This window comes from Macaca nemestrina, chromosome 3, assembly GCF_043159975.1.
Source record: "Macaca nemestrina isolate mMacNem1 chromosome 3, mMacNem.hap1, whole genome shotgun sequence".
Taxonomy (NCBI): domain Eukaryota; kingdom Metazoa; phylum Chordata; class Mammalia; order Primates; family Cercopithecidae; genus Macaca; species Macaca nemestrina.
Window position 1 is genome coordinate 181,832,239 of NC_092127.1, and position 13,440 is coordinate 181,845,678.

The 13,440-nt window shown below is 43.5% G+C and overlaps 1 protein-coding gene across 2 annotated transcripts in view; it reads right to left on the minus strand.

The window, feature by feature from the left end:
• LOC105487906 (CD38 molecule) overlaps positions 1-11,120 on the minus strand; it is a 66,967-nt gene extending 55,847 nt beyond the window's left edge. The window contains exons 1-2 of one of the 2 annotated variants that reach the window (XM_011751564.3): positions 11,005-11,118; positions 10,525-10,807 (exon numbers count right to left, since the gene is read on the minus strand). In XM_011751564.3, coding sequence (XP_011749866.2) covers positions 10,525-10,760 — 236 coding nt within the window. In that variant the 5' untranslated portion in view covers positions 10,761-10,807; positions 11,005-11,118. Of the gene's footprint in view, positions 1-10,524 lie in introns of both variants that reach the window. The other variant, XM_011751563.3, reaches the window with a different exon arrangement.
• Between the last annotated feature and the right edge of the window lie 2,320 nt (positions 11,121-13,440).

Genomic DNA, 13,440 nt, shown 5'->3' on the forward strand with positions numbered 1-13,440 from the left:
TTTTCTATACTTCTGTATTCATCCAAATGTTCTTCAATGGGCATGTTTTTACTTTTATAATTTTTTAAAAAGAAGAGTTATTAGATGGAACAAGAATGTTAGCATCTTGCTACATTTATTCTTTAAATTTCTGACCTCAATTTTCACCTTTTTGGTATTTAAATACAAGATTCTTATCCTCTTTTTCCAGAATAGACATTTGCTGGTAATATTTTGCTGAAAAAAGATAATCTCCTATTCCCTACTAAGATCAGCCACAAAAATCTGTGAATATAACCATTCCTCCCCTTTCAGCCCCTTTCTGTGAAATACACACACACACACACACACACACACACACACACACACACGAAACTAATTCTTGATTTCACCTATTGTTGAGTTTCCTGTTTTTTTTCTCAGCATCTTACATCCATTTTTTTCCACCACCCCCTTATTTAAGAAAACTGTCTTGGTGGTTTTCTGACCTGATCTATTTTTAAGAGTTTCCTTTAATGGTAAGAATAATACCTAGCCAATTCTAAATGTACTTATTGCCTCAAAAATTCAACTGATACCTATTTAACTGACTCACTACACTAATCAACACTATTCATTCCCTCTATAAAAGCAAGTTTTCTATCTTCTACACGGCTAATAAACTACTCTTTTGCACACCTGAGAATTTTTGTTTCTATCTACTTTGTTATTTACCTGTTTATAAACATGTTCATGCTTGTGGTTTTTACTTATATAATTTAATTAAATTGTGCACAAAACTGAATAAGTAGAAAAAGAAAAACCATTTCTTTTCTATGAAAACTAAGTTGCATGTTTTGGAAAACATCCAGCCACTACTTCACTTGTATTGCTGTTCTCCTGGCCAGCGAAACCTCTTGCAAGAGTTGTCTATGCGCAACAGTCTCTAATTCCTCTCTCTTCTCATTTGTTTTTTTCTTGAATTTGTTCCACATAGGCTTTCATCACTACCACTCCTCCCAACCTGACCTTGTCAAGTCACCAATCCATTGGTCAATTTCCAATCTTCATCTTACTCGGCCAATCAGAATCACTTGAATGAGCTGATTATACCCCCTCTTTCTGAAATGTTTTCTTTCCTTGTGTCTGCATACACTGTTGACTTCCAGATTTATATCTCCAGCCCAGACCTCTCTCCAGGACTCCCATATTCATATGAACCAGTCTTCTGATCAACATCTCCACTAAAACAGTAGTCTCCCTTATCTGCCAGGGTTATGTTCCGAGCCCCTCAGTGATGCCTGAAACTGCAGATAGTACATATAAACCCTGTGTATATGTACTGCTTTTTCAATCAGATAACTGAGATGGATACTAAGCAAGTAACAGGCAGGTAAAATATGCAGCATGGATATGCTGGACAAAGGGATGATTCACATCCAGGGCAGAAGAGAGTGGGATATCATGAGATTTCATCACGCTAACTCAGAAGAGGGCTCAATTTAAAACTTATGACTTGTTTATTTCTGGAATATTCCATTTAATATTTTCACACCGTGGCTGGCCATGGATAACTGAAACTGCAGAAAGTGAAACCCTAGATAAGGGAGGGTTACTGAATGTGGAAAACCGAGCCGCTGCTTCCTTCCCAACTTGCTTTACCACAGTCTTTCTCTTTCTGATAAATGGAAATTCATTTTTTTCAGCACCTCTGCCCCAAAATCTTGGAAGCATTGTTGTTTCTTCTTTTTCTCTCACATTCCATATATTAGCCCATGACAAATCACATGGGATCTACTTTCAAAACATATCCAGAATCCACCCACTTCTCAGCATCATCCATCACCATCCAAGCCAAAATCACCTCTTATCTGAATTACTAAAGAGCTTCCAAATGGCTTCCAGGCTGATGTTTTTGTCCTGCTACCACCTGTTCTCAATGCAGCAGACAGAGAGATCCTTTAATTAAGGTACCAGACACTGGTACATAGTATTTTGACTATACATCATTACTGGGATAAGTCCTGTATCCCAAGGACCAAAAGAAACACAGAGAAAACTTACATCATTCAGTAGACATTTCATTAGCAATAGTATATATACACATATGTATATATAAAACAATTATATACAACATATATATGGGAAGTAAATACATAATTACATTAATGTCATTGGGAACTAAGATTTTCAGTGTAAAGGAGAAACAAGCATAAAATTAAAATGTTAAATAAAAACTCTGTGCCCTTTACTTTGAAATGAAATTATCAATATGAGCTCATAATTTGTCTCTTTCTCGAAATGGATGTATTTTCTAGCATTGGATACTAAAAAAAATCAGAAAGTTATGAAAAACACAGTAGCAAGCAGAAGTACTGGAGAGAGGTCTGGGCTAGAAATATAAATTTGGAAGTCAACAGTGTGTATAGACTCAAGGGAAGAAAACATTTCAGAAAGAGGGGGTGTAATCAGCTCGTTCAAGTGATTCTGATTGGCCAAGCTCTCAGTCAACAGATAATAAAGGGAATAGAGAAGGATTTTTAAATAACACCACAAGGATGTAATTGGCCAAACCCAGAAGGTTGGAAATTCTACAAGATGAATTGCCCACTCTGTTTAATAAATTAATATGCATTCTTAAATGGGGGAGGGAAATGGTTGTAAATTAAAGGAAATGTAAGATACATTTATTTTTAATGCAATGTGCAAATCTTGATTAGAACAAATCAGTTATAAAACTACATTTTAAAGAAAATCATGGAAAATTAAACATGATCAATATTGTTTGATATGAAAAATTAGTTGTGTCAGGTAGGAGGATGGTATGATAGTCGTGTTTTTTAATGTTCGTTTTAGAGATACAGACTGAAAGATTTACAGACTGAAAGAATTAGAGATACAGACTGAAAGATTTACAGACAAAATTATATAAACCCTGGAATTTGCTTTAAAGTACACTTTTTAAAAAATGGGTAAATAGGTGAAATAAGAACAGCAGAATGTTGATAGTTGTTGAAGCTGGGTAATGGGTAAGTAGGGGTTAATTGTATTATTAGCCCCAGTTTTACATATCTTTGAAATTTTCCATAAGAGAAAATTTTTCCAAACACACTGGCTGGCTTGCTGCTTTTCAGGGCCTTTGTACATGCTGTTCCTTTTACCTAGGATGTTCTCCCCAGATATTTCTATGTTTTGCTCGCCTTCTTTCTTTAGGTCTTTGCTAAAATGCCACCTTCCAGTAAAGCCTTCTGTCTTAGTCTCTGTCTGTTGCTTATAGCAGAATACCTGAAGCTGGGTAATTTATTTTAAAAATGAATTTATTCCTTAAAGTTATGGAGGCCAAAATATCCAGGGTTTAGGGGGCACATCTGGTGACAACCTTCTTGCTTACCAGAACTGTGCAGAGTCCTGAGGCAGGGCAGGGCATCACACGGTGAGGAGGGTAAGCATCCTAGCTCAAGTCCCTTTTCGTCTCCTTGTAAAGCCTGCCATTTCATTCCAATGATAACCCAATCCATTAACCCGTTAGCATATTAATCAGCATTCCATGAATGGATTAATCCAATCATGAGGCAGATCTCTCATGACCCAATCACCTCCTAAAGGGCCAATCTCTCATCCTGCCACTTTTGGGATTACATTTCAACATGAGTTTTGGAGGGGACAAACGTGCAAACCATAGCATCTTCTTTATTTTACTACCATACCTAAAAAAGATATCCCCAAAGTTTATCACTTTTTATCACCCTGAGAAACTAACCACTTTTAAATCTACTCAGTGCCTCAAAATGTTCTTTGAACTGAGTTTATCATCTTGCAAATTCCTTCATAAATGGGTAAATTGTAAACACCACACAGTACTCTTTTTAACACTTTCCACCATCTGCCATACGATATATTTTTCTGTTTCACTTAATGTCTGTCTCCCCTACTAGAATACAATTTCCATGTGAGCAAGAATTTCATCTGTTTTGTTTAGTGCTATATCTCCAGGATCTAAAAGAGTTTCTGGGGCACCATAGGAGCTCAATACATATTTATTGAATAAATATGTTACAAAAATACCTAAAACATGGAAATAAGGCAAAAAGATGGGCAGGCATGTCTTTTCAGAGTCACACTGGGGCACTGTTTGCCAGGTTTACCAAGAACTATTTAATTATCTGGCAAAACATATATTTGTTTGTCTTTTCTATTTACCATTGATTAATAACTCAAACCTTATGAAGTTAGATGGTAACTTGGAGATCTTTTCTGTTAAGGATGCCAATAATTTCTGTCTGATAAAAAAGAAATCCCCAAAGTTTATGGCTTTTTATTGCCCCGAGAAACATTAACCAGTTTTATATCTACTCAGTGCCTCAAAATATTCTTTGAACTAAGTTTGTCATTTTGCTGATTCTTTCATAAATGAGTAAATAAATCTTTGATGTGTGTTGATTCTGCATACTATGAAAGCCATGCTCTTAACTTTTTGAAAACCGATTTTAAATTGTGATGAGCTGGGCAAACTCAGCTGTTATTCTTGCCTATTTATTATTTGAGGTCCTGATTCTGAGGTGTCTGTTTACACAGCACACACCTACCCCCTTGCAACAAGTCTGTTCTTCATCAGCAGAGGACACTTGGATGCACCCCACCTCCCATCAGATTCATCCAAGCCAAGCAGCCCCAGGCCCCTGACTCTCTTCATCTGGCTCCTCATCCTGCCGCCCCTCTGTTTGGAGACCTGCATTCATGTGTCAGTCACTTTTTTTAAAGTAAGCTCCCAGGACTCAAGGTGCATGGAATGATGATGGGATCTTCCTGGGGGCGGATAATGTGTTAGGTTTCCCTGTCTCGGATAACAAACAACATGATTCTAACCCAGAATTACAAAGAAATGTCACCTCAGAGCAACGCCAACCAACTGGTAGCATCTACATGGTGCGCTGGGTGGAAGATTCTTAGGCTGACTCAGGCTCATCCAACATGTTCTGAACAATCAGCAATGCCCATCATGGGCACAGTATTAGGAGTGCCAGGTGCATGCTGCATACTTTCTGACCCAGCTCTAAGAAGTTATTGTTAAACACGTGAGATCAAATATAGGAGATCGGTCAGAGTGGTGGGAGAAGCTATGGGAAAGAAGCAGACCTTTTGAAAGGTCAGAAGGCTCTGCAAAGCTTCTGGAGAGGATAAGCTGAAGGCAGCTATTCTCTTACCCTGAGGCAGAGGGCGAGGAGTAGGTACAAGGGAATGTAGGGGGTTTGTCTACATAAGCTTGTTTACTTCCGGAAACCGACCTTTGGTCACCCTTGGGCGAGACTGCTCCCTGCAAGGGGGAACAACCATGTTAATTACCCACAGACTGGGTTGGCTCCAGGTTTTCGGCATTAGGTCTGTACTGAATAAAAGCGAGCAGCATCAGGCAGTCCCCTAGCCGCTCTTTCACTGCATATCTGTGTCTGAGTATTCCTTTCATCTGTCGCTCAGTCAGGGTCTGCAGGACAGACCCGGCAAACATACCACAAGGAACACGTCCTGGCAACCAGGAGAGGACATGGCATTCTGCTGCTTTACCTGCAGAAATTCGTAATCATTCTTGAAGTACAAAGACAAGGCGTTGTGGCTCCCTAAAAGGAGGCCAGTGACCCTGAAGCCTCAGGACTCACCTTTGAGGTCTACAGAACAAGGAGCAGATACCCTGTCCCTGCAAGTATCCCTGTTGAGAGGAGACAAAGTGCTAGCAGCCCTCCCTCTCAGCGCCTCCTCTGCCTCAGTGTCCACTCTGGCGGCGCTTGAGCCCTTCAGCCCGCCACGCGTGGAAGCCCCTCTCTGGGCTGGCTGAGGCGGAAGCTGCCTCCCTCTGCTTGTGGGGAAGTGTGGGAGGAAAGGCGCAGGTGGGAACCAGGGCTGCGCACGGCAGCTGGCCAGTGCGAGTTCCGGCGGGCGCAGGTGCGCGCGCAGGCTCGGCGGGCCCCGCACACGGAGCGGCCGGGCCAGCCCAGGACAGTGAGGGGCTTAGCACCCGGGCCAGCAGCTGCGGAGGTTGCGCCAGGTCCCCCAGCAGTGCCGGCCCGCCGGCGCCGCACTCAAATTGTCGCAGGGCCTTAGCTGCCTCCCGGCGGGGCAGGGCTTGGGAACTGCAGCCAGCCATGTCTGAGCTCCTCCTGCTGTGGTGGGCTCCCCCTGTGGTGGGCTCCCCCTGTGGTGGGCTCCCCACGAGGCCTGAGCTTCCGGCAGGCGCTGCCCGCTGCTCAGTGGCGCCGGGTCCCATCGACAGCCCAAGGGGTGAGGAGTGCAGGCATGACTCGGGACTGGCGGCAGCTCCGCCTGTAGCCCCAGTGGAGGATCCACTGGGTGAAGCCAGCTAGCTGGGCTCCTGAACCAGATGGGGACTTGGAGAACTTTTATATCTAGCCAGAGGATTGTATGTGCACCAATGAGCACTCTGTGTCTAGCTCAGGGTTTGTAAATACACCAATCAGCACTCTGTGTCTAGCTCAAGGTTTATAAATACACCAATTGGTGCTCTGTATCTAGCTAATTCTGTATCTAGCTAACTAGCACTCTGTGACTCTGTGTCCAGCTCAAGGATTGTAAATGTACCAATCAGCACTCTGTCAAAATGGAGCAATCAGCTCTCTGTAAAATGGACCAATCAGCAGGATGTGGGTGGGGCCAGATAAGGGAATAAAAGCAGGCTACCCCCCACGAGCCCAGGACAACCCGGTTGAGTCCTCATGCACGCTGTGGGAGTTTTGTTCTTTTGCTCTTTTGCTCTTTGCAATAAATCTTGCTGTTGCTCACTCTTTGGGTCAACTCTACTTTTATGAGTTGTAGCACTTACCATGAGGGTCTGCAACTTCACTCCTGAAGCCAGCGAGATCAGGAACCCACCGGGAATAACGAACAACTCCAGACACGCTGCCTTTAAGAACTGTAACACTCACCCTGATGGTCTGCAGCTTCACCCCTGACAGCGAGACCACCAACCCACCAGAAGGAAGAAGCTCCAGACACATCTGAACGTCTGAAGGAACAAACTGTGGACACACCATATTTAAGAACTGTAACACTCACTGCGAGGGTCCTTGGCTTCATTCTTGAAGTCACTGAGACCAAGAACCCACCAATTCCGGACACACTGTGCTCAAAGGGGCTCAACATTAAATAGCAACCAAACACCCCCATGGCAATTGGAGGAAAAGACCCTGGAAGAAAGGAAAAGCTGTTTCCTGCTTTTTGAAAAATGAGTCCCACATTTTCATTCTGCACTAGGCTCCATAAATTGCATAGCCAGCCGGACTAGAGCATATCACCAAGTTACTTCATCTCTCTCGGGGTCCATTTCCCCAACTCTAAAATGTGGTTCCTGGGACTTTCCTGACAGGATTAGGAGAAAGTTTGAAAAGAACCAACTATGTAGTTTCAGTACATTGCAGGGAACCCGTAAACATTGATTCTCAACTTTTTTCCCTCCAAAATATCTAAACTGACATTTGGCAGCTGTTTTTCAAGAGTCCTAAGATAAAGAGAAAAGGAGGAAGCAGAGAAGCCATGAGTGTTCATTGTGATAAAAAAAAAAAAAAAGAAAGAAAGAAAGAAATGTTCTCCAGGCTAAACACCACCACTTTCTGCAGCTATTATGACACCAGAACAAGGAGCAAGTGTGTGCCCTGAGCAGTGGGTTCCACTGACCTTCCTGGGAACAATGTCTGAAGCAAAACACGAGGCCAAAAGGCACAGAAGTAGGTATCTTCTTCTCCCTCTCCTGAAATCTCTGTTGTTTCCCACTCAGCTTTTTCATCCACTTTGGGGGCTTCCAAATAGCTTTTGCTTCTAGAAGATTCTATTCCCTGATATTCTGGTGGTAGCACCCTAAGCCCCTAGAATCAGCTAATTTGCATAAGTACTCCACCTTTCCTTCCACAACTGAGGCTTATGGTCTCACTTCCCCGTTTGTTACCACAGCAGCACCCAGGCCCCACACCTCGAAGGCCTTCCCCTTCCACATTCAATCTGTCCCAGATGCACCTGCGATTTTTTTTTTTTTTTTTTTTTTTTTTTTATTTAAAGATAGAGTCTTGCTCTGTCACCCAGGCTGGAGTGCAGTGGTATGATCTTGGCTTACTGCAACCTCCACTTCCCAGGTTCAAGCGATTCTCCTGCCTCAGCCTCCTGAGTAGGTGGGACTACAGGTGCACACAACCATGCCTGGCTAATGTTTGTATTTTTAGTAGAGACTGGGTTTTACCATGTTTGCCAGGATGGTCTCAATCTCCTGACCTCGTGATCAACCTGCCTCGGCCTCCCAAAGTGCTGGAATTACAGGTGTGAGCCCCCGTGCCTGGCCTGCACCTAAGATTCTTAGAACCCCAGAACAAAAGGTAGGACTGAAGGAAGCCTTCAATCATAACACTAAGCATTGAGAAGCACAGATGAGCATGATGCTTTCCAGTGCTCTAATGAATCTCATGGTCTCAGTGGGGACACTGATGTTGAGCACGTGGCCATTCCATCACTCCAGGGGGCAAACATGCTGGAATTCTGTCCTGTGCAAAATGGTCACCCTTATACTCTCTTGTGTGCTGAGAAGGTCCAGGTGTGGACAGGCCAAGATGAAGTTCACACTCTCTCACCAGCAGAATCCTCCCCAAGATCCCAAAAGGGATCTAAGACTCTCTCTGTGTGTGTGTGTGTGTGTGAATATTATCTAAAATATATAAAAAGCTCCCACAAGAAGAAATAAATAAGCAGCTCAATAGAAAGTATCAAGTATCTGGACAGGAAAATCACAGAAAAAAATATAAGTGGCAAATAAACATACACAAGATGTTTAGACTCACTGATACTGAGGGAACAATTAGATGCTTTTTTTTCTCTTACGTAAAAAAGTTGAAAATATTCAGCATTGAAGAGATTGTGGGAAAGCATCCCCTCTGATAGACTGATGATGGGAGAGTAAAATGGCACAACTATTTTGGAGGATATTTGGAATACCTGGAATTTGGAAAAATCAAAACTTAAAATAAGCCTAATTCTCCCTTTTACTCAGCAATTTCATCACTAGAGATCTATCCTACAGAAATACTCCCATATGTACACACAATATATGTATGAAGATTTTCGTTACATGGTGTTTCTCCCAACTAAGGTGAAAATTTCGTGAGCGAGAACTTTGTCATTTACTAGTGTCATCAGCAGCTAGATCACTGCCTGGAACAGAGTGTGTGCTCAACAGATACTTGTTGGATGAGTGGGATTGAAAAATTGGAGATAAGCTAATTTCCTGTCAATAGGAAATGGTTACATCTAGTTTATGAAATACTATGGGCTGTTAAAAGAAATGAGATAAATCTATATGTATTCACATTGAAAGATCTTCAAGACCAGTGTTAGTTTCCTTTTCCAGTGTTAGTTTCCTTTTTTTTTTTTTTTGGCATGAGGTTGCTTTCTGACATTACCATTTCATTTTGGATTTCACTTCATACTTTACAATGCAGCCTGGAGGAACGCCTCAACTTCTAGTTTCTCTCTCCGTTAAGTATCTAATTATGTGTAAATAGAACAACTAACGGGACGCTGGGAATCCCAGAAGGCGAACATTTTGCAACCGGAACCGTTGCGTGTGCTCGGAGAAGCGAGGGAGGTCTTTTCCCTCATTTCCTGGGATTGCTTAAATGCGGGATTTTGCTATCACAAGCACACAACCTAAAGTAGCAGCTCCCCCCTTCCCGGCTTGTTCTGTTTTACAAGAAACGAAAATGAGTCCTGCCTGTGAAAGCAAGCCCTGGGAATCAAATCTAAAAAGCAGTTCCCTTTAGGAGAGGTTAGTAGCTGGGAAGAAGCATGAGAAAACTGGAAGGTCCCATGTGGTGGTTTTTTCCCGAGGTTTGTACAGATTCACCGAGTTGCTGCGCCTTATCATATAAGTAATGTCTCACTTTTTAGAAGCTGACATTGTTTTGTTAATTACTTCTCTGGTCACATGTATTTCAGCCCGCGCAAAAAGAATCGGAATGCTGTTTTATGTAAATGAATAAAACTAACTTCCGTGGTTTAGCCCTTCTACACCCTCCTCTCCGACCACAGGCTTTGCAAGCCACAATCAAGTGTCCTCTGCAACCGTCCTGGCACTTTCGGGTCAGAGACAGAGGGCGGAAACCGCAGAAAAAGTTGAAAATGTCAGCGACCGCCTGCGTCTGCGTGTTATTTTCTGTCCCTAAAGCGGTGAAGTGGGGCTGAGCGTGCCGAGGGTGGGCTGCAGCCCGGCGAGGGGCTGGGCTCAGGGCACCTTGCCCAGAAGGCAGGCATCGGTGCCAGGTGTTCACCGGCTACGCAGCAGAGCCACCGAGCAGCACCCCCTCCCCCCCGTGGGCACGCTCGATGCCAAGGTCAGCTGCTCCTGCAAGCGGCCCGCGGAGCCCCGAGCCCGGGACTCCCTACTCAGCACCACCTGGCGGGCTCTCGGCTGACCCGCCACGGAACATGCTCGGTTCCGGGCGATCTGGGCGCCTCCCCCGCGCGCCGAGCCCTGCTGTCCCCGCAGTGCCCACCGGTGGGCATTAGTCGCCAACCCACCTCATCTCAGGATGGACTTCAGTGTACTTGACGCATCGTGCCAGGACGGTCTCAGGAAAGCGGCTGGTTGTGCCCGACCCGCTCCACTGCTGGCGCCACCTCGGGAGGACCACCGCGACCACCACGACGAGGATCAGGAGGACCAGGAGACAGACGCCAAGACAGACTTGGGCTCTCCTAGAGAGCCGGCAGCAGGGTTTGTCCCCGGACACCGGGCTGAACTCGCAGTTGGCCATAGGACTCCAGGTGGGGTCGGTTGGGCGAAGATGAGGCCGGCGTGAGGCTAGGCAGCAAGAGAGAGGCTGGCTGGGTTCTGAAACTGCACCTCCCCTTCTCTTTCACTTGCCTTTTCTCTGTTTCCCTTCCCACCCCCAACCCCTTGCCTCAGAGTTCAGTGGCTGGTTACACCAATAAGAGTTTAAAAGACCAAGGCTCCTGTGCAGTGACCCACCCACTCCACCTCTAGGGAGAAATAGCCACCTTAATCCTCTGCAGATGTGGTAAGAGGGCAGCCAGTACATCCTTATATTCCCTCCCCTAACTCCCTTCATCAACTGGGCACTTTACACCTGAGCCACATTTGCTTCCTGGAATGCATGAGGGCGGGCTGCCCGCTTCTATACCTGTGTGTACACAATGCCCTCTGCCTGGAAAAGGGTGTCGTCGTACGTCTTCTTCTTAACTCTGACAAATGCCTGGTCAACCACCTTTAAAGACTCAAGACTCAAGTCTGACTCCTTCTCTGAAGTGGCATCAGTGGCTAAGCTCCGGGTTCAAATTTAGTTCATCTGGGATGACATGGGGCAAGTTACCCAACTCTGTACTTCAGATGTAAAGCCAGGATGGTAGCAGTACCTACTTCATGAGATTGTTACGAGAATTAAGTGAGTTAATATCTACAACGTGTTTAGCATAATACCTGGCACATGGTAATCACCCATTAAGTGTAAGTTTTTCCTACCAGCTCCATGGAGTTGCTCAGAGATGTAGTTTTATAGTCCATGAAATGTGTTTGAAGCAGGGTCTGGCACACAGTAATACTGCACTCTGTGGGAGTTTAATAAATAATAAAGTGGCTTTTCTTGCCTCTTCTTTGTTAAGACAACATCTGTGACATTCAAACAGAGATCTAAGTAATGTGAGCTAGCAAGTTACCCAACTCCCTTGGGACAAACATTTCCCAAGCAGAGGAAATGGCAGGTGCAAAGACTCTAAGGCAGAAAAGCCCTTTGCCTGTTCGGGAGCAGCAAGGAGGCCAATTGTAGTTAGGCTAGAGCATTGAGGAAAACAGAACAGAAGTTCGGAAAGTAGCAGGAGGCCAGATCACCCATGGCCCTGTAGGACAGGATGACTTTTTTGGACTGTGCGTTTTATTTATATTTTATATTTTTATTTTATTGTATTTTAAGTTCTGGGATACATGTGCAGGACGTGCAGGTTTGTTACTTAGGTAAATACGTGCCATGGTGGTTTGCTGAACCTATCAATCCATCACCTAGGTATTAAGCCCCACGTTTTAGCTATTCTTTCTGATGCTCTCCCTCCCTCCCCTCTCCCCAACAGGCCCCCGTGTGTGTTGTTCCCCATCCTGTGTTCATGTGTTCTCATTGTTCAGCTCCCACTTATGAATGAGAATATGCAGTGCTTGGTTTTCTGTTCCTGTGTTAGTTTGCTGAGGATAATGGCTTCCACCTTCATCCATGTCCCTGCAAAGGACATGATCTCGTTCCTTTTTGTGGCTGCACAGTATTCCCTGGTGTATATGTACCACATTTTCCTTATCCAGTCTGTCATTGATGGGCATTTGGGTTGATTCCATGTCATTGCTATTGTGAATAGTGCTACAATGAACATATGCACGCATGTATCTTTATAATAGAATGATTTATATTCCTTTGGGTATATACTCAGTAATGGGATTGCTGGGTCAAATGGTATTTCTGGTTCTAGATCTTTAAGGAATCCCCCATACTGTCTTCCACAATGGTTGAACTAATTTACATTCCCACCAATAGTGTAAGTGTCCCTATTTCTCCACAGCCTCACCAGCATCTGTTGTTTATTGACTTTTTAATAATCACCATTCTGACTGGCATGAGATGGTATCTCATTGTGGTTTTGGTTTGCATTTCTCTAATGATCAATGATGTTGAGCTTTTTTTCATATGTTTGTTGGCCGTGTAAATGTCTTCTTTTGAGAAATATCTGTTCATGTCCTTTGCCCACTTTTTAATGGGGTTATTTATTTCTTGTAAATTAAGTTCCTTGTAGATTCTGGATATTAGACCTTTGTCAGATGGATTGTGAAAATGTTCTCCTATGCTGCAGATTGTCTGTTCACTCTGATGATAGTTTGTTTTGGTGTGCAGAAGTTCCTGAGTTTAATTAGATCCCATTTGTCATTTTTGCTTTTGTTGCAATTGCTTTTGACATTTTCATTGTGAAATCTTTGCCACTGCCTATGTCCTTAATGGTATTGCCTAGATTTTCTTCTAGGGCCTTTATAGTTTTGGGTTTTATATTTTAAATCTTTAATCCATCTTGAGTTAATTTTTGAAAAACATGTAAGGAAGGGGCCCAGTCTCAATTTTCTGCATATAGTTAGCCAATTAATTTTCCCAGCACCATTAATTAAATAGGGAATCCTTTCCCTATTGCTTGTTTTTGTCAGATTTGTCAAAGATCAGATGGTTGTAGATGTGAAGTCTTATTTCTGAGATCTCTATTCTGTTTCATTGGTCTGTGTGTCTGTTTTTGTATTTTATTTTTAACCCATTCGTGTGCATTTTATTTTTAACCCATACAAGGTCACCAAATGACTTGATCTGACATACTATTTTAAAGGCTCAATCTGGCTTGATATTGAGAATAAATTGTAGGAGGATAAGGATGGACAACAGGTACAATGGCTGTAAT